General features: G+C 38.6%; 1 protein-coding gene across 50 annotated transcripts in view; it reads right to left on the reverse strand.

Annotated features, from left to right (window-relative positions):
* LOC148647083 (NACHT, LRR and PYD domains-containing protein 3-like) overlaps positions 1 to 22,251 on the reverse strand; it is a 1,669,284-nt gene that overhangs the window by 756,298 nt on the left and 890,735 nt on the right. For 46 of the 50 annotated variants that reach the window (XM_088609309.1, XM_088609304.1, XM_088609298.1 and 43 more), the window contains one exon: positions 7,241 to 7,414. The exons of the other annotated variants lie outside the window; for them this stretch is intronic. In XM_088609309.1, the coding sequence (XP_088465435.1) occupies positions 7,241 to 7,414 (174 nt within the window). The remainder of the gene's footprint in view (positions 1 to 7,240; positions 7,415 to 22,251) is intronic. 50 annotated transcript variants of the gene reach the window in all.

Genomic DNA, 22,251 nt, shown 5'->3' on the forward strand with positions numbered 1-22,251 from the left:
GCTCACAGACTCTCAGGCCCTGAGTCTCCAGCTCACTGACTCCACTGGCCTTTCTATCTGATGTCTTCTGAGATCATAATGTAGGTCCCTCACTGAGCCAAGCCCTTCTGTCGCAGATTCCTGGACTCACTGAGCCTCACCTCTCACACGCCCTCCGGCTGGTCCCTTTCAGGGAGATGGCACCCTCTGCTTCGAGTCACCACAAGCAGCTTCCTGCTCTTTCCCTGATCTGGAGCCTCCTGCTCCCACATGACACTCACTGGTCCCCTCACGGCCAGTCAGCACTCTGACTTCCAGGTCCATCTCCAGCCTCTGACATCCTCACTTGAAGCCACCAGACTAAGTCTCACACACACAGTCTCCAGAGACTCACTCCCACACTCAGACCTCTCACATTAACAACCCCGAGTCTCTCTTCATCACATCACACTCGTGCTGAGACTCAACACACTTTCCGTTATAAAAAACAAATACACAACCTCCCTGGCTCCTCACTCTGATGCCACTCTGTGTATACGCTGCACAGGTCTGCCTTGTCAGTGTCACTGCCAGTAGCTCACTGATAATAATAATGGACAATTTCATAATTTTATTTTAATTTAATTTTTTATTTTGAAAGGCTAAGAAAATTGTGTCAGGTCAGTAACGTCACTGGTTGTACTGATGGAAATACATATCAAGGCTACGAAGTGAGAGAGGTGTGTGACAGCTGTGGTGTATGAAATGAGGGTGTGTGTTATGCTTACTTATTGCTCATACATTTCAGGCACCTCAAACCTCTCAAAAAGGCCATATATTGGAAGAAATTGTGGACTACAAAGAAAAAAGTGGATTACAAACTCTGATCTTTAAGAAATTTATAACTGAGCTGCCAGAAGATAACATCTCTTTTACTATTTGCTTATAAAACTATGATTGTGTGTCTATAACTGCCCATAAGTATCTTTATAATTTTAGATTTTGAAAAGGTTTTGAGATCCATGGACCTGGCTTTATAAAACCTTCATGCAGAATGTGCTGTCTTTGTTCCCCAGTTTCAGTAGAAGACACTGGAGTAGCACTTGAAAAGCACTGGAAAAAAATCTGGGTATTTTCATGAGCTACAACTTTAAAAATTTGACTTTTAAAGAATGACAATTAAACCCCATTGTTTTGTACCCATTTACAGTGTGGCGCCTAGTGGAAAGACATATTAAAATAAAACTACATGGGGCTCACACTGTCCAGTTTTTCATCAAAACTTGTATTTTATCTGATGGATGCCTGTTTCTTTTTCTTCAATTGTTGAATAAGGAAAATAACATTTGCATCTGCCATTGTTAGGGATAATATACAAAATTTTTCATTCTTTGTTACTTCCCTCTGCTGTGTGTTTTTATGGGGTTACCTGGGACATGGAGCTCTGGGTCACCCCTTATGTAAGATAATAGATGCAGGGGACACAGCTTAGTGAATAGTGTCCTAATGTTACTCTTTGTACTTAGAACACGATATAAATCCTTAAGGATCTATAACAGCTGGAAATTGATGTGTCTCTCATGGATACACTTCTCATTGGACACTATTTGGAATTATCTAAATTTTGCTTTCAGAAATCCCAATCACCAGTTGATCCTTTTTAACTAAATTCCTAGGACACATCTATTGTCTCAGAGTCAGTTTTAATGCATATTACTGATTCCCCAAAGTGCACACTGTGTTCCCAGGGAGTCACAGGCACACTCTCTCCTGTAGTATGGGAAAGCACTGATATTTTAGAGTTTTAAAGGTTTGGGGAAAGGTGTGTGCAACACTGTCCACACTGTTGAAGCAGAGTGCTCCTTATTATTGCTGAATAACCACTTCTATACTGACTGAGCAGCACTACAGAAAAGGGTCTAGCTGGCATTACTGCTGTGAAGACAGTGATTGAGACAGATGGAGAACAGACAAGAGAAAGAAAGAGACAAAGTTAAAGAGGGACAAGACACTGAGGAGCAAGTTTAAACCTGCGAGACACGGAGAAGGGAAGCTTTTCTTACAAGATCAGGCATCTTATATTTCTCATCACAGTTTTATTACAGGGAAGGTGAGACACAGTGGGATGAAGAAGACTGTAGAAAGATGTGTGTGAATATAGAGCAGTGAGTGGAACTTTTCTTTCTATTTAATTCCCACTTGCTCCTAATCAAAATCATGACCCCACCTGCAATATTGATCCACACCTCACTCAGAGGTCCCAAGCTCTCAGACAGGGTTTTAACTCTTGGTATCAAAGTAGTATTGCAAAATTCTGCAAATTTCAGTTCAAAATCATGAACTAAGTGAAAGTACTGCATGGTTGCCATGTTGGTGAAGGAAGACGAGAACCTGCTGGTCTCACCCCTGGCGAGAGCAAGAGTTTGCGAGGATTGTGATATAAAACTAGCCCTTTCTGCTCACTAGTCGATGTAAGTGAACAAGAGGCCAAAACTTGAAAATGAATATGAGTGTGTTTTAGTTGGTTGGCAGATTGTTCTTTTTTTCAATACTGTATGGCCTGTTTGCTGTGAAGATTAAAGATCTCTCCAAGCCCATTGTTTCTCATTTCACCTCTGACAGCCACAACCAGTTTAATCTCTCCGTCTGTGTTCTCAAAGACGGTTTTCTGAACTCATACATCAGAAAGACTACCGAAACCAAAATGATTCTGCAGCTAGGATCACACCTTCTCCCTTCTCTTAACGACAGACTTCCATTCATTGGAAGTTTCATTTCACACCTCTCTACACCTATTCTGACTTCATACCTCTTGATTGGCCTCTCTTCCTGTCCCCTACTCCCGCCTCTCACTCCTCCTCCCTCCCAGCCTTTGTTCTCCCGCTACACTACCTTTGCCTACTGCCTTGTCTCTCTCACAGCTGAAGAGGGCTCCACGGCCGAAACATTGTGTTCTCTTTCTTCTTTTTTTCAGCATGAAATAAACCTATTACTTGTGACTATATATTATGTCCTTGGAAAGATTGGACATGCTGACATAACACTGATGAAAGTGTACATACAGTATACACGTACACTTCACTACGGACAGTATATGTACGTGGTGTAAGTGTATATGAAGAAGGACACATCTTAATGTGCAAAGTTATTGGCAGGTGATGTTACAGGAATACCTGTAATTATTTGAAGAGGATTCAATCTAATAGACTCTTAGACTTATGGAGAACAGTAAACCCTAATGTTGAAGACGTGTCATGTTATTCTACATCATGTGGAAAGCTTTCTAGCAGGATGTGACACAACTGAGGCTCCAGCATCTGCTGCACACTAAAACATAAACTAATTTAATCTTAATTAATCAGGTTATTTTTTACAACTTACAAGTCACCTCCAATATCTTCTAAAACAAACCATGAGACTGGAACAGACAAAAAGTTTTCTTTCACCGTAGTACAGCATTTTTACTACAGATGCCGTTATCATAAACCGATAATAACAATGATCTCACACACCAAAATGCAACCTAAAAATCAAAAGCTGATGAAAACATATAAAATTAGACAATAATTAATAAGAATTGCTTACACTTATATCACTTTTCTGGACACTACACTCAAAGCTCTTTACAGATAATGGGGATCCCCTTAACCACCACCAATATACAACCTCCATCTGGATGATGCACCAGTACGCTCACAACACACCAGCTCTCAGTGAGGAGAACAGGGTGATGAAGCCAATTCATAGATGGGGAGTATTAGGAGTCTATGATAGGTAAAGTCCAATGGGAAAATTGGCCAAGATGCCAGGGTAATAACCCTACTCTTTTCGAGAAACACCGTGGTACTTTAATGACCACAGACAGACCTTGGTTTTACATCTCATTCAAAGGATAAAGCCTGTTTAGAGTATAGTCTCCCCATCACTATACTGGGGCATTAGAATACATACAGATTGTGGGGTGAGCGCACCCTACTGGCCCCACTAACACCACTTCCAACAGCAACCTTAGTTTTTTCCAGAAGGTCTCCCATCCAGGTACTGGTCAGGCTCACACCCGCTGAGCTTCAGTGAGCTGCCAGTTGTGATTTGCAGGGTTATATGGTTGCTGGCATATTCACTGGCATAATCACAGCCATAGATGTTATGTGCACTGAGAAACAGGTAACACGCCTGGTAAACCACTGGGTCAAATGAAACCAAAAGAGTACATTTGTTTGGCTGACCACTACAACCAAGTCTGAAAAAAGTCTGAAAAAAGGGGATCTAATTGGTTCAAATTGCTGTCATTCATTATTGACCATTTAGAGCCCTAGGAGACAACACTGCCTCTGTAACATGACTCAGGAAAGAAAAACAAAACCTCAGCAACCGGTTTGTTTACTTAGCAGCCAGGGGTCATCTATTGTCAACTACTCACCCCTGCTGATAAGCTGGCAGTGAAAAGCAATTAAAACTCCTCAAGCACTGCCCAGAGGACTAGTTCAAGTTCAAGTTCACGTTTATTTGAACAGTATACAGTAGAATGAAATGATATTCCTCCTGGTCCACGATCCAGGCAGGAGAGACAGGACACTGACATAGACAATGTAGATAGGACTGTAGTCAGGATACACAGCGCAAAGTGCAGATAGTGCAAATTACAAGGCAATACATAATTCAATATACACAACACACTGGGGGAGGGGGGTTATATAGTAATATATCAGTAACTATTATAGCTTTTCATATTTTTGAATAATAATTCTGGATATGTGAACATTATCATTCCAGGTCCTGTATTCACAAAGATTATGTAATTTTATTTATATTTTCAAATTCATCTTGATGTTTTATCCAAGCTAGTACACATATGGTAATGTCTACAAGCATTTTTAGCTATCTGACAAGGCTACAACGTGAAAAATTGATCTTTTGAAAACCAAGAAAAAAATATTTTTGTTTTTTTTCATCCTGCATATTTCTACCTGTTGAGAGGACACAGTAAGACATATAGTATAAGAAATCTAAGACTTCTACTGTATACTGTACAGTTCTACTGTATAATTATATTTTGTAATTGCAGAGTTATTATAAACTGTTTGAGAGGACATCATTCCAGGTTGAAATTGACTATTTGGCTAAACTAAATTGTATCTTCAAACACAAAAACTGAAATGAAAAATACGTGGATACAGAAAAAGCATTTGAGAGGGTATTACAACCTTTTGTATTTAAAACTTGTAGGTTTTCACAATATTTTTTTATATATACAACCAAAAGCACAAGAACAGGCTAATAGTATTATGTCAGAGAGCTTAAATTCATACAGGGGAACAAGACGAGGAGATGCTTGTCACCACTGATTTATTCTATCAGAGCATAAGACAACACAAGGATACAGAGGGAGGTGATATAGCAGGAGGAACACACAATCAGGCTCTTTATAAAAATGAGATGTTATTATATACAGCTGAAATTCAACAACTTTTCCTGTTCTCACAGATGTAATCACAGACTACAGCAACTTGTCAGAATAGGGATTAATTCTGAAGCAATGTTAGTGGGGAATCTATATCCCTGGAGGTCAAAAACAAATTTAATTTCCAATAGGAGTGGGATAAGATAAGATGTTGAGCACTTTCAATACCCAGAAACCTAGAGAACACATTAAAATGTAAGTAAGAGGTGCTAGAAAATCAGCTCAAGCAAAACGTCAATAGATGGAAACTGTTGCTTGTCTCATTCTTGAGAAGGATGAAGACAGCAAGAATGAAGGTACTTCCAGGATTTCTGTCTTGTTCCAGACCTTCCTTATGCGTCTCAATGGCCATTACTAAAACATCTATTTTATGTGGTTTAAAGTCAGGGTCCCATGCTATTGTGACCATCGCAGTTCCGTACGGGCTAGTGCCCTCTGCCGCTCCACCCCACCAGTTCGTCCCGCAACACTTGGGGCGCAAAGCTGGGTCTCCGGCGTTACGCAACAGGGAACCAGCCACATGAGCTAAAGGAGACCTCCCTCATCCCAGGCGGCTGAGGTCCCTGCTACGCGCAGGGAGGGCAATGACGTCACCATGTCCGAACTAGCTCCACTACACTATTTCTATAAACCCATCAAAATTACTATTTCTTTCTTTTTTTCAGAATACAACTTCTTTTCTATGTGATTACTGTATTTAAATTGCAGAATTTATTTTCAGAATGCATTGCTTTGTTCTGCTGGAAGCAAGCAGGGGTAGGCAGGCAAAAGGCAGGGGTTGAGCTGAGAGGAACTGATTAAAGCACGAGGGAGAGTCTGAAGGAGAATCTTTAACATGCAGGGTTCAAAGCACAGGGTTCAGTCCAAGATCTGGTCAAACAGGCAAAGTCAAAGTACAGAGACAGAGGAGAAAACACTGGGGAAATTCAAAGCTGAGAAGAAGTAAATGAGACTCTAAGTTTATTGATAAATTGATAAATTTTGCATACCTAACTTATTTCCATAGCTACATCCTTTCAGATGTGTATAAAATATAAGAATATACAGGAGGAATACAAGAGTAAGACACAGGTGAGAAAAGGAGGTTGGCACTTCCACAGCAAATGAAGAATCTAATACCATTCAAATCTGCATAAATCCAGCAATCCCCATTCATGGAGAGAATATGAGTAAAAAGTTCATCTTAAATATTGAAAGAAACACCAATTATAAACAAAATATTATAAATTTGGAATCACAAATTGTTGGACGAATTGCAAGGAAAACCTGGCATATTATAAACACCTTTTGGTATGAAAATAAATTGATGAAAAATTATTGAAGAAATATAAACAAATCCTCATTAGGAGTCCTTTTATTTATTGGTCAAAAACCAGATGTACTGCCTTCAGAGAAAGGAAGATACTTGTTTAGAACTGTCAGAACTGCAGCCATAAAATAAATCACTAGAAACTGGTTAAAGTTGGAAAGACCTTGTGTTCAAATGAAGAAGGACTCTGTGAATGAAATCTCATGAAGATTATTACTCCAGAATTATACATCAACAACAACATACTGTATACACATGTAAAAAAGATGGGCGAAATGGGAAAGATTGCATGTCAAGTCTCTCAGTAATGAAATATTAACAAAGAAGCCACAAACAAGAACTTGTATAAAATTGCACAGCAGTTTTTTGTCTTCCTAGATGCCCCCCTTCTTTTTTGTTCTTTACTTCCTATGTATTTCTTTTCTAATGCATGGGAAAAACGGAATGTTGTGTGTCTCAGGATACCTAAATAAAACAATAAAAAAACTAAGAAATCACCAGTGTTCACTTACTTCAGGGTTGTTAATTTACATTTGGGATCCCTCAGAGCTGCAGACAACAGTTTCACTCCTGAATCCCCCAGGTTATTATGACCCAGATCCAGCTCTCTCAGACTGGAGTGTTGAGACTGAAGAGCAGAGGCCAGATCTTCACAGCATCTCTCTGTTAGTTTACATCTCTCCATCCTGCAGACAAAAAGACAGGAGCACAGCTGAACACCTGCACAGCTCATCCACATCTTTCTGTTTAAGTCTTCACTACAACACCCAGCTCAGCAGTAATATACAACATCATGTCATTATCATCTCAGAGTGTCCATGGAGGAGGATGATGAAGATAACTGCTGCTTCAAACTTTGGGGTCCAGATGGAAGAACAAACTGACAGGAAGGGAGACAGTGGGAAACAGGGAGACACACAGAGTTACAATGAAAAGGAAAACAGAAAGAAAGACTTTGACTTTTAACCATAATTAAAATTGCTTCAGAAATATTAGTATATTTTATTATTATGTTATCTTCTTATAGTTATTTTAATTAGTTATAGGGTTGTTGTTGTTTTCTTCAAATTAATCTCAATGTAAATTACCAACACTGGAGTAAGTGAACTGGAGATTTTATTATTGTTGTTTGTAGATATGTTGAGAAAAACAACATTCCCATTTGAAAAAAAAAACAACAACCAGGGTTTTAAGTATAACAACACATAAAATAAAAATAATAAACAATAATAATGTGAAGCAATAAACAGCATAGAGTACACAAACACAACCCCTATAAACCATACAAATCCCACTAAAAAGAAAAAAAAAACAACGATAATGAAACTAAACAAACCCCATTCTTCCCAAAAATATACAACACTGCACACTTTTTACACGTGACTACACATACTCCCACATGTAACATAGTCAAAACACACCGACACCTTCAAACAAGAATCTCTACAATTTAACTGGAGGCACCATGGGCGACTGATTTTTTATTAAGAAAAAAAACAATGAATTGAATAACTTAGGAATTACATGGCTTTTAAAAGCTATTAAAAACGGGTTTAGTTAAAAAACACTTTTTATGCGCATTAAAACGGATGATTTTTCTTCCTCGTGAACAGCTTGGAAACTAATCAAACGTTTAAAGCACTTGAATTTCATAAACACAAAGAAAAAAATATATATTCTACTATTTTCCTATGGTATGAAGCAGATCAGTAGGTCTTTTTTTCCCCAATCAGAGGCTGGGAAAATAGCTCCTCGCCCACTGCTCTGTGTCAGAGAAGAGGCGGCACTGAGAGAGGGAGGAGGCCTGGAGCTCTGTAATACAGAAAGAGCCGTCTGCAGCCTGGAACGCTTAAGGCACAGATCGCGTCTGCCTTTATAACTTAGGTTTTCAAATTAAGCAACGTAAATCATTTCCTTTGACTTCTAAGTCCTTTAATTATCAGTAAGGAGAACTACTTTCTCACCAATTATATTTAATTTTTAAACCATTGTTAAACAAAGCGGGATCTTATTGTACTTCCTAATGACATGACATGTGGAAAGATTATACATTTTAATCACCTTTAGGTTTTTATAAATTTTAGCAAAGTGTCATCAAAACAAATACCACAAAACTATTCTCGATTGTATTTCTGAATGTAACGTCGAACTTTCTGGGGTACAGTATGTGTGGAGTTTGCATGTTCTCTCTGGGTTCATGTGGGTTTTCTCCACTCTACAGGTACCTACATACTGGTAGGGTTAATTGGCTTATGCAAATACTGGCCCTGGTGTGAGTGTGTGTGTGTATCTGTTTGTCTACCCTGTGATGTACAGTATTCTGTGTATTCTGGGTGTATTCAGCCTTGGGCCGTTGCTTGCTGGGATAGGCTTCAGCTCCCCTGAACTGGATAAAGAGATTAGAATTATATATATATATAGATTATAAAAATTATTTTATAGTGCTGGCTTAACAAAACAGCTTTTCCATTTTGGCACATCAGTATCCATAACTAGTCTGTAAACAAATTGCCTCTAAATATAAATATCTTCAGATGCTGGCTCTGGATCAGCATCAGCTATGTTTGCCCATTCCTTCAATTTATGTGCATCCTACACACAGTTGAACGCTAGCAATTTCACCGGTTCTAAAATACAATCCTCATTTCAGTATCTATGTAAACATACAGTCTGTTAACTTTATCATCTTCTTCTGCAGTCTGTAACATCTCCTGTCCATTTGTCAAAAGTATGCCTTTCCCTCTAAGGAAGTGTCCTTGTTATCAGTGTATTCCTCAACTTTCCCCAAATTATCTTTTTCCTACCTACCTGTACATCTCTAGTCTTAACATGCTCCATGAGAACTTACTTCTAACCTGTGCCTTTTCATCTACCACATGGTCACAAACAATCTTTGTCTAATTTTACTGTACCTGCCATTTTTTTGCAGCCTGCAGATAACACTTTCAGTTATTCTAGATGAAACCTTTTCTACTACTTTGGGAAACTGAAAATCACATTGTAATATCCCTGTCTCAACTCCTCTTCATTCTTCATTTCAACTATACTGTTACTACAGGAAGTTTCAAGTCAACATTCCAGCTTCTGTGTTGTTCATTTATTTCTTCCTCACTGTTCAAAGCTCCTCTTACTTTCTTAACTCTACCGCTAGTAGATCTTTTATCCATACATCCTCCCTTGCTTCTTTTTCAACCTTTCCATCCTTCTCCTTCATTGTCTGCAACCTGGCATCTCTTATTCTAGCCATACCTTGAATATCCATATACCTTGCATTCATTTCTAATATACATCTGTATTATGTTATTTTACATATGTTGGTTTTTTTGCAAGAGCTCTTCAGACACGCTGTTACTAGCCTGCAAATAACTCCTAATGCTTTGCACCCTGCAATAACTCAGGCTAACTTAAATCCTCAAAAACTGCTTGTATTAATGTGTTTAAATCACAAACATCATATGTAAATACCGGCCATGTAGCATTAAAAAAAGCTGCATTGTGGAACGTCATACTGATTTAGTTTATTTAAAGGGAACTAGAGAAACCAGAAGGGCTTCTTTTTCTAGAATCGATGACTGCACATCCTGTTCACTGGGGTAATTAAATCCACACCAAGCAATCTCCAATATGTTCAGAATTTGAGAGCCAGAAACCTGATCGGGTTGCATTATGCCTATCTTCAAGTCCTTGCACTGAGTTCCTATCAGGTTTTGAGTAAACTTCAACATCCTCATCCTCATTCAGTACCTGTCTGGCTTATTATCTGTCTACTCCTCACCTTGCAATCTTCATTCGTCTGACTGGTCTTCTAGCTGTCCTCAAGAACATCTACATTCTGTGGGTGACAGGGCCTTCTCTAGCTACACCCCAGGGCTCTGGATTTGTATCCCCAGTGATATTAGAGTCACTTAACCTGAGTGCATTTAATTCTAACCTCAAAACCTTTCTTTTTAGAAAGGCTGTTTTTTAGTGTCTGTATCTGCTTCATTTTCTAACTTTGGTAGCACTTCTAACTGCTTGTCTTTCTTATTTGTATTTACTTTGTACCTTGTGGTCCTCATAACTGTTTTTACACCTGCTATATTGTTTTGAGATACTTGGATATGTGCTATATTAAATAAAGTTTCTTGTTCTTGTTATAGAGAAACATGATCAGATTTTCCCTGGTTCAGAAAAAAATAGGGTCTAAACTATACTGTTGTGTCACTCACACCCTATTTGCTACATGACTTTGCATACTGATCTGATCAATCTTACTGTACATATTTTCTGAGCTTTCCCCATCCTGTTAGATTTATAATTATAATCTCCTTCTCAAAAAGATTAATTTTAAAATATCTGTTTTCACTGTTACCATCTACCACCAACACAGTGACAAAATATATACTGATCTTAACTTGACAGCTGCCGAGTCCTAAATTCATCCTGCTACCAACATTGAATAAAAAATCTTTAGATTTCTATATTTATTTATTTAGTGGTTCCATCAGTAACAGGCTAAATTACTTTCTTTGAAAAATGTCTTTTATGTGTTGCAAAAAAAACCTGACTTGCTTTAACACAATATATTTACAAAACATTTCCCCTCACGATGTACCTGAATGCTCAACTATTTGAGAAGCCTTTTATGAAACTATGTTTGCTACTAATTCATATACTGTAAGGCTTTCTGATAAAATTACTGTTTTTCATGTGTTAATTTTCTGACTCTTTATGACCCCTCAATTAATTCTCACCCTGCCAGAAATGCACCTGATTATTCAAGCCCCTCACTCTCTGCCAAATCTGCTTCAGGTTCACATGTTCTTTGTAATACATGGCTTTCTGTGATTTTTTGTATATCTAAGGTTTTGCAAGTGTCCCTGCATCCCTTTTCTGCACTATGTCTGGTCATAACTTTTTTCTGTTTGCTTATTTCAAAGTAACACCATGTAGCGGCAAGGCTTATTAAATATAGGAGTTAAGTTTGCTGCTCCCTTGCCAGTCTCTCTCTCCCTCATCTTAATGGTGTTGGACACAGAGAGGCCATTCCATTTGGTTCAGATTTAAAGTGTTTTTCTATCTTATAGAGTTTCCTGATATGGAACAACTCCCAAGGCTGAAATTCTCCATCCATCCTAATAAATGGTCATTCTGGCGCCTTACTCTCTGGGAGATTCCTTGGGAGAGTCTCATCCCAAATTGTTTAAAACCCTAATGTCAGAGAGCATGGTTACTCATCCTCCACCTCTATCAGCCAATCAGAAACTGGTAGGGTAGGGTCTCAAATGCCCGCAGAACTTTCAACCAATGAACAACCATAGTTCCTCCAGGAAGGGGCCCCTCCAGGACATTCTCAGACTCAGCTTGGACAATCACATGACGGCCAGTGTGTCCGAGTGCCAGGACTTTACTTTGTTCTAAGAGTTGAGATCGGAGGTCGCCTGCGTGTAACCAAAGGATCCGCCTGAGGTTAGCCCAGCAGAAAGCCTCATGAACCGCTGGTAGCCCACCGTGAATGCTCGCCTGATCAACAAGTGAACTACGGTCGGAAATGTCGACAGCTGAATCTCAGTATTCAGGACTAGTGCTACAAATGGAATGACTGGTCTTCTTCCCGTATAAAAAGTGTGACTTGCTCGCACTCGCAGTCACTTTTCATGTGCACAAACTCTGCTAGTTAAGCCAGGACTAGGTCTAGGTCTTCAGAGAGCCTACTGCCAGTGCACCACAGCAGGAATCTCTCCCTCCTTCTCCCACACCTCACACCAGGACTGCCTGGCACCAGGCCAGAGAATGCCGATTGGACGCAGCAATAGCCTGTCGGTGTTCCTTTGCGTCTGCAGGAGATCTGAATCCACATAAATTGGATGAGTGTTCGACATTCTGCATTATAGCTTGAGAATTCAATTGTTACCTCAACCCCAGTTGATATCAGTTTAATTCCTATGATTGACGTACTTGCTTTTAAGTATCTAGTGTAGAAGTTGTAATCAAAGCTCATTAAAGAAACAGTATAAATGACTGGTATACTGAATGTATGTCTCTTGATTTGTTACTCTTCGTGATTGATTTTATACCTTATGTATTCTGCTAACCCTCACTCTTAAGATCTGTTATGTTTATATGCACATTTTATATATTAATAATGTATTCTCGTGTATTAGTATCTGTGTGTGTGTTGCAGAGTTATTCCGCAAAGAATCATTTTGTGACTTACTGCTACAATTAATAATTGTCCCAGTAAATGCACAAAACCCCTACAACCAGCTCAATTTCTAAAACTTTTTTCTCATGTGCATTTTTGTATTTATTTACATCTCTAACACTTAAATGTCCTAAATTTTCATTTGCCATAATTCTTTAGACTTAATTTTAGTTTGAGCCTTAAAAAGCTTAAGGTTTCTCTATCTTTTTTTTCTTGTCCTACAGAGCTCTTTAATTGTGAAGTTTCCAGCATGTTTACATTAATCTATGTACATTTTAAACTGTTATTACTAATTACCAAATTACTTATGGCTTAATTCACCCTTTCCTGAACTTTTATGGCAAGCAGTGCTGGTGCTGTCTCTGGTGCAATCTTTTGCAGCTGAAATTTCACTGTTTAAAAGAATAAGAAATTAGATTGCTCATAAATCCAATCACTTATTCCCATGGTTCTCAAACTTTGGTACGCGTACCACTGCTGGTACAGCAAATAGGGAGGTAGGAGAATGTGCATGATTTTGGAACAATGCCAATCTTGTGAGCACAGGAAAGCGTAACAGATAACAGTAAAATATTTAAGGACTGTTCTAGGTTAATTTGAGAAAAATACATGAGCGTTGTTGTGTTTCGCTCCCATGCGCATGAAATAAAACTTCTAAACTAAACTAAACTTTTAACTTCTGAGACCGACTCCTGAAACAGAAAAGGGGGAAAATGCAAGCTTGCGGATTGCTAAAGCAGGTAAGCCCCACACTATTGGTGAAGAACTTTGTTTACTGTTGGCAAAAGAGCTGACAAATATTATGTGTGGAGATAAAGCTGCTAAACAGCTCGACCTGTTGCCCCTTTCGAATGACACTGTCACTTGCAGAATTATTGATATGGCGGTTGATGTCAAAAGTACGCTGATAGAGCTCATTAAGATGAGCAAATGCTTTTCAATGCAATCAGATGAGTCTATAGATGCCATTGATTTGGCCAATTTGCTCGTTTACGTTAGATATGATTTTTAAGGCACGTCCCATGAGTACTTTCTGTTCCGTAAGCCGCTACCAACAAAAACTACAGGAGAGCACATATGTCAGCTTCTGAATGAATTTATAAAAGAGAATGGCATCGACTGGAAAAAATGCGTCGGAGTTTGTACAGACAGTACTAGAGTGATGACAGGCAGACACAGACAGGCAGACACAGTGGTGTAGTTGCACAAATTAGAGAGAGTGCTCCAGATATGAAGTGGACGCACTGCAGCATCCACTGCGAGGCCTTGGCTGTCAAGAAAATGCCAGAGGATTAAAAAATTGTTAGACTCTGCTGTCAAAGTTGTGAATTGTATCAAGACTCAACCAAGGAATTCACATCTGCTTTGCTCCACTAAACAGGCTCATCCCTCTCACTGAAATGGTAAGTACTCAGTGCTATTTTTATTATATGTGTACGTGAGTGTGTGCGCGCATGCGTGCTCATGTTGGTCACTGAGATTTTCTGTGGTTCCTATGAGAAGAAGATTTAGTAGTCACAGTAGGTGGTAGTTGGATGCTTTGGTTTGATCAGGGGTGGTACTTGGTCCAAAATGTTTGAGAACCACTAACTTACTCTATATTCTATATAACACAAAGTAATTGCTCTCTGAAAATGATTTTCTACAAGATTTTTCTTGTTTGTTTTGGAGACCTTGATTGATACTGATTTATGATGTCAAAACCCATTTATTTTCTATTGGTACAGATGCAGCCATTCAAAGTGCACAGACACATACCGCTGGTAATTGGCTACGCCATCATGCGTCATACCGCGATACGTGATTGGTTGACCGACAGGGGCACTCGTGGTGCGTTGGTCGGTCATAGAAAGATTTAAATGTCTTTACTGTGCCCGTTTTAGTATTGAATATTTATATGGAATTTTACCACTGAAGGGAAATCTTAGTAGCTGAGCATAAAAAGAATAGGAGCATAACGCGTGTGAAGGCCATAAACAATATTAATTTTGATACATAAACATACAGAATTACAGTATATGGCTGGTCTCAGTACTTTAAAGAAAAAATACACACCAGTATTCCAATCTCCCTAAACATTTTAAGCATCGAAGTCTTTAACTAACATGTGAAATAACGTGTATAAAAAGTGGTAGTTCTAAGCTTTTCTGTGAATACGCTCGATACCGGTGCCAACAAGCATACTTTTAGAATTTGAGTAATAGGGAATATAATATGGATTCGCGTATCTAAAGAAATTAATAACGATATAATTATATTAATGTATTACAACACAATAGTACACACTGTACAATGTCTGTTGATACTGTTTGTGTAGGGCTGTTTCACCACTCCTCATGTGACCTTGCGGGTGGTACTGTGGTCTAGGTGCCTGACTTATAAACCACAGGTTGGGTGTTCTCCAGCTGGAGCCGTGACTTTTTTTTTAAAAAAAAATAGCAATATTATGGACAATTAATTGACTTTTTATATTTCTAAATATCACAACATGTTCGAATTTAAGTCATTTTTTAATAACAATGAATAGTTGTAAATTGTAAATATGTAACGACGTTTACATTGGCATTATTAATTTTTTCACTTGAGTGTAAGGACGATTGTCAGCTGTCACTGAGAGCAGACCCCCCCTCTTAGGCTGTGCAAACAATCTTTTAGATTTTTATAGAGAAATGGAGGCTGTACAGTATTCATTACAATATAAACATTTACTGTCAAACTTTAAATCAGCAATTGATTTAAAGACGATCTGTCAAAGCGCAATGAAACTTATTACTTGATTCTTATGGATGCCCGGTCCCACCAGGGATTTTAAAAAAAAACATGCAATCGCATATCTAAAGAAATAACAATATAACTATGTTCATGCACAAGCAGTAGCATGTTACATTATTAGTTTGGGTGTCTCCTCTTGCCAGAAAGTTCTAAATTGCATTTTGAGTGCGGTTTTTGACTTTTTTTAAATTACAACCCATAAATAAAGCTGATACTGTTTAGACTTTTAATTATTTTAAACTGTATTACACCAGCACAATGCACAATGCAACGTAAATCCCTACCTTTGTCTTCTGTGTAATAATGTTCACCTCTCTGTCCAGCAAATGTATTAATGGTTTTTAATTACCATACTTTTATGGTACATGACTTTGCTAAAATGTATTTCAAAATAAAAACGATTACAAACGCCAGCAGGGAGAGAGAGAGACACACACAGTTTTTCAATGTCAAAAAGTAATTGTTTTTTACTTTGTCAGCACCCAGACAAACGCAAACGCGTTTTTAATAAAATGCTTTTATTCATTCTTAATCAGACTCACATTCCCGAATGCCCCCCGCCCCACTCAACAATCGTAGGAAGAACACGAAACAGCCTGTTAATAAAATTATTGCAATTTTGTTCGGTCAGTTCTTCCTCCCAGAATTTGTAGACCGCATTGATCGAATGCCAAATCATCTCTATCGGATTAAATCTGGTTGAGACCACTTGTTATCCCAAGTTATTTGAATCACCACAATTCAAATAGAGAAAAAAGAGCTGACTGACAAGATTTAAGATGTGGCTGTCAATGTTAGATTAAAAAAAAAACACATTGCCTGACGTTAATTACATTGCTTGAAAAATAATTTTATTTAGAGAGACTGGATAAGTAATTCAGGTGTTTTTTTACTTCCTGAAAAACAAGTAATAATTTATCAATATGTGCAAATGTTTTATGATATGTCGCTGTTGTGAATGTCTGAAGAGTGTATCTTATTTGCCTGTCCAGACTGGTGGAGCTCATCCAGCTGTGTCTGGATATCTTGGTCAAATATTTGGCTAGTGTGTATTGTCTGTTTAGGGTTCTGTAGCATTCAACATGGCTGGACAGCTTGTTCCCCCCTCCCGCCCCTCTCTGTGTACAGTAGAGCCTCCTGTCCTGGTTGCTGGAGCTCATACAGCTGTGTCTGGAGAGAATCCAGGGTATCAGCTCAACCACACGGCTGGGCAGCTTGTTCTCCCCTCCCGCCCCTCTCTGTGTACAGTAGAGCCTCCTGTCCTGACTGGTGGAGCTCATATAGCTGTGTCTGGAGAGAATCAGTTTGTGAGCAGTCTGTGATTAAATTAATTCTCATTATATTATCATTCCCACAGTGCATAACAAGGAAGATTAATAAACACAGGGTTGTTTAATGACAATCTATTGTATATCTCATGGCTAAATAGTCAGGTCTAGCCAAAAGAGAAAACATCGACTTTATTTAAAACCAAGCAAAAGTATTAATGGTTTTTAATTACCATACTTTTATGGTACATGACTTTGCTAAAATGTGTTTAAAGATAAAAACGATTGCAATTGGCATGCCTGTAGCATTTTCACGAAACCTCCTAGGGTAACAAAATTCTTGTGTTGTACAGCTTTTCAGCTAAATATACAGTATTTATCGATTACGCCTGAAATTGGAGCTGCTCGCTTCGCGGTGAATAGCGACTAATAAGCAGTGAAAACATTTGTCTGTCTTTCTGTGGGGAGAAGGGAATCTGATCTGATCTGCAATCTCTGGAAGACTCGCCCCCTTCTACTTTGAAAATACGTGTGAAACCGGTTTAATTCGCCACAGCCAGCACTCCCGCAGAGAGTGATGAAAACCGTGCTGCGCCCTCCTATTTGGCATTTTAGGTATGGAGGTGAAAGACGCACCCCCCACCTCTGGGTGCCTGACTTGTCGCCATCTTTAACCATTCCGTGTTCGAGTCGCAGTAGGTAGAGACACGTATGAAAAAAAGTTCATTCCAGCTACAACACATATATATTTTTGTGGTAAGAGGGAGCAAAACACCAGTATTTACTGCTAATAATTAGTGTACGATTTAAAGTTGAAATTCTGAGCCTAAATATAAAGTTAAAATCTCGACAAACGAAGCAATGTAGGAAATGCGCACACAGAAATACACAGAAAATAAATCCGTTCTGACATCTCAAATCAGTTTCGATCAAGGTCTCCAGAACGAACAAGAAAAAGCGCATTTTCAAAGAGCAATTACGCTGTGTTTATGTAGAATAAGTGATTAGATTTATGAGCAATCTAATTTCTTATTCGTTTAAAACAGTGAAACAGCTGCAAAAGATCAAGGTAGCGATTTACGTTGCATTGTGCTGCTGTAATAGTTTAAAATAATTAAAAGTCTAAACGGTATCAGCTTTATTTATGGGTTTGTGTTTGTGCATGAACATAGTTACAGTATACTGTTATTTCTTTAGATACGCGATTGCATGTTTTTTTTTTAATCCCTGGCAGGACCAGGCATAAGAATGAGTCCATAAGAATCAATAGGTTTCATTGCGCTTTGACAGAAACCAAATTTCCCAAATTTAATATGTGCTTTTCTATATTTATTGTCAATTAATGGTCCATAATATTGCTATTCTATTTTTTCAAAGAAATGTTTGTTAAAATAAAAGTCACGGCGCTGGCTGGATTTGAACAAATCTAGTCGGGCACCTAGACCACAGTACCACCGCAAGGTCACATGAGAAGTGGTGAAACAGCCCTACATAAACAGTATCAACAGACATTGTACAGCGTATACTATTCTTGTGTATATAATTATATCGTTATTAATTTCTTTAGATACGCGATTCCATATTATATTCCCTATTACTCCCTATCCATATTAAATTCTAAAAGTATGCTTGTTGGCACCGGTATCGAGCGTATTCACAGAAAAGCTTAAAACTACCACTTTTTATACACGTTATTTCACATGTTAGTTAAAGACTTCGATGCTTAAAATGTTTAGGGAGAAATGGAATACTAGTGTGTATTGTAACGCTTACGACCGACAGGTACTGTATAAGAGCCGGTTTACCAGAGCAGGTGACGTCACCGCCCTCCCCTGTGATAGCAGGACTACAGCTACAACGCTGTAGAGAGATCTCTCTTTGGCTCACTGGGCTGGGTCACTGCTGAGCGATGCGGGAGTCCCAGGTTCAAGTCCCGATGGTGGGGGGCTGACCTAATGTGGCAAGGGTGCCCACCTGAGCCCCTGTTACAGTGCTTTTTCTTTAAAGTACTGAGATCAGCCATATACTGTAATACTGTATGTTTGTTCCAAAATGAATATTGTTTATGGCCTTCACACGCGTTATGCTCCTATTCTTTTTATGCTCAGCTACTAAGATTTCCCTTCAGTGGTAAAATTCCATATAAATATTCAATACTTAAACGGGCACAGTAAAGACATTAAATATACATATACATACTGTATACAGTACAGTTTTGCATACAGTAATATGTTTATGTTCCTGAATCAAAGGCATGGTGAATCGGAGATTCTCAAAAATTACTGTTGTGACTGGAGACTCCGTTTCCAGATCACCTGGCACTGGAGAGGTAGCCACATGAACACATACACACACACGTATGCAAACATTCCACTATCAAAACAAAGGCGATAACACTGGTTTCCTACAAAAACAAACTAGTCTGGAATTAGGGGATAGCTTTGCTTGCTCTGTGGGTGCACACACAGAGTAAAGTAAGCTTGTTCCGGTATTATCAAAATTAATCATTAACTCAAATCAAACACTTGTTTTAGAAGTGAAATGAACTGAATCGGTAATCAACTCACGCATCTCAAATAAATAAACTGTTTGGATTTCTCACCGGTATAATGGTTTCTCCCGCAAAACCGTAGGACCCCAATTTTGCCATGGCAACAGGGGCTGGCTTAGTAGTGCCTGTTTCAGGATTGCACTTGCGTGGATTGATTTGTATGAAGGTACCGTTAAAAGGGGGTAGTATTTTTTAAATAACAGTTATGTACGAAATGGAGAATGATATTGTATTTTTTTAATAATATGTTCATTGTTTAGTTGTATATTTAATGTAGAAATGTGTATATCAGAATTCTGATTATTATTTTGTCAAATTATTTTTTGTGCTTTCTAGTGGAATATTCTAGGGGGAGGAGTTTAACCTAGAAAAGGAGCTCTTCACGTTAGGAGGGGGGAGTTAGGAGAAGGTGGATTGTGGGGTAGAATTGGAGCTGCCTGCAACAATCTAGTGTTTTTTTTGTACAGTAATTAATGTATCTATTTCGTATTATAGCTTTGTGTTGTTGTTTTTTTGGGGGGATAGTTTGTGATTTTCACTTTGTTTTTTTGGGTGTGGACTTTGGGAACATAGTTCCTCATAATAAACACCACTGCACATCTTTGTGCACGCTGTGCCATCGTTATTGTAATCTTCTATCTACGTCTCTAAACTCTGCAAGGAGGAGATTGTGACAACTGTACTTTGCATGATTGGAAACAAATGTGTGATTGGATCAATGAAATGCTGTGGTGTTACTTTTACAAAGACGGTCAATGAAAGTTTACAGCTTGTCCAAGGTCATTCATTATAAATACTATTAGTAATATCTTCGGTAAAGACTTTGATGGCGACAGCTCAAACATGAGAGGTTGACCTTTATTAGCTCCACCTTGCGGAAATTCTGGATACTATTATTTTACCTGCATTATCGTGCGGTATCATGTGGTTCTATGCGAGAATATACGGTATTAATACCGTAACTTGCAGTATACCGCATCAAGCGCACCGCAAAATAATGCAGTATCGCCTGCTTGTTTTGAATGGCTGCATCTGTATTTCTGCTCCAGAAAAAGTGTGCATTTCCAACATTACTCTGTATGTTGAGATTTTAACTTTATATTTAGGCTAAAATTTCAACTGTAAATCCTATCTAATTGCTAACAATAAATACTGATGTTTTACTCCCCTTTACCACAAATATGTATTTGTATTGTAACTGGAATTCACTTTTTTTTCTGTCTGTGTTTCTCCTTACTCTCTCTCACCCCCTGCGATTTGGACACAGAATGGTAAAAGATGGCAACAAGTCAGGCAGCCAGAGGGAAGGTGGGTCGTCTTCCTCCCTCCATAACTACAAATCCAAATAGGAGTGGCTTAAGTGACTTACAGAGTCATGTAACTGACAGTTTGAGGTACCGTTTTGTGTAAATTTCACTTTGTTGCTGATAGGTTAAGCTTCCCAAACTCAGGCCCAAAGTCATGTGACTGATTTTTCTCTCCGTTTCATTGACTAAACTCGAAGATCACAAGCGCCACCATTTTAAACGGGATGTGTAGTTCTTAGTTCAGTTTGAATTTTAACTGTATGTACTGGCTTCATATTTGGCCAGGGCTTTAAAGAGAGGAAGCACCAAAAATATTTGGAGCCATCTCCACTTTAAAGGTACCCTCCTCGTGGAAGAATTTTCACTTTAAATGTTTGCCCAGCCTACAAGAGTAATTCAAGAGAGATTCTGATCTTCACCAACCCCTCAAACACTCTACAGACCCTCCACCTGAGACTGTGTTTATCCTGCTCTTGTAGAAGAGGAGTTGGGTCTGGCCCAGCAGAAAGTGCACTGGGTACAATTCTCTTCTTCCTGACATAACTCACCTTGAACACAACAGCAGGGCTGCTGAAGGCCAGACTAAGGTTAGAGAAGAGACTCATCATGGGAGTCAGGGAGCAGGTATTGTAGCATTGAAAGTGAACCTGTTTTTCTGCAAAGAAGTGTAACTATAACCAGAAGTATAACATTACATTCATACAGTATATATGATATGGGATGACCTAAGTTCTTAATGTGACCGATGTTGTGGCCCACTTCAGTCAATTGCACAAAAAAATAAACTTTTAATTTGGCAGTGGCTCCTCCTGAAACAGCCATGAATCAATCTGTGAAGAAATTAGGCTTTTCAGGAATTTCAACTGTAATTCTAACAGTCATCACAAGATGACTTCACAAGGTTTGTGTGCCCAGTTTTTCACTTTACCGTGCAGTTTATTACAACCAACAAATAACCTCCTTACTTTCTGTAATTTTAATTTTAATTTAAGGTATTCACTGAGTCTCTTAAACCAAAAGAAACAAAATCATTGGTACGCTTGTCTAAAGGAAAATAGATTGAGTCCTCACTACAATAAATCAAGCGAGAATAATGTGTATCCTGTGTGCACTGTTCTCAGCTGTTAATCATCAGGTTTACTCGCAGCCTCTGATGATCGAGAAACTTGCTGCCTCTTCACTGCGCTCTGCAGATCCCAAATGTTTTGAGAATAAAAGTGGATGCCTTGCATGATGTTCAACCTCTCCGGACGTTTTATCAATCCCAATCCAGTCCCTTTTGTTTCTCTCTTTTTACAATAATCTCTTCTCTTTTCCTCCACTTGTACATTAAATTTAAACTCACCCCTCCGAGCTCACTAGCCAATCCGTATACTCCCGATCTCTCCACAGTGCTGGCGAGATACTCACTCTCTTTTTTTTCTCTCGGGTCATATAGCCT

The sequence above is a fragment of the Lepisosteus platostomus genome, chromosome 16 (genome assembly GCF_059453375.1).
Source record: "Lepisosteus platostomus isolate fLepPlt1 chromosome 16, fLepPlt1.hap1, whole genome shotgun sequence".
NCBI lineage: Eukaryota > Metazoa > Chordata > Actinopteri > Semionotiformes > Lepisosteidae > Lepisosteus > Lepisosteus platostomus.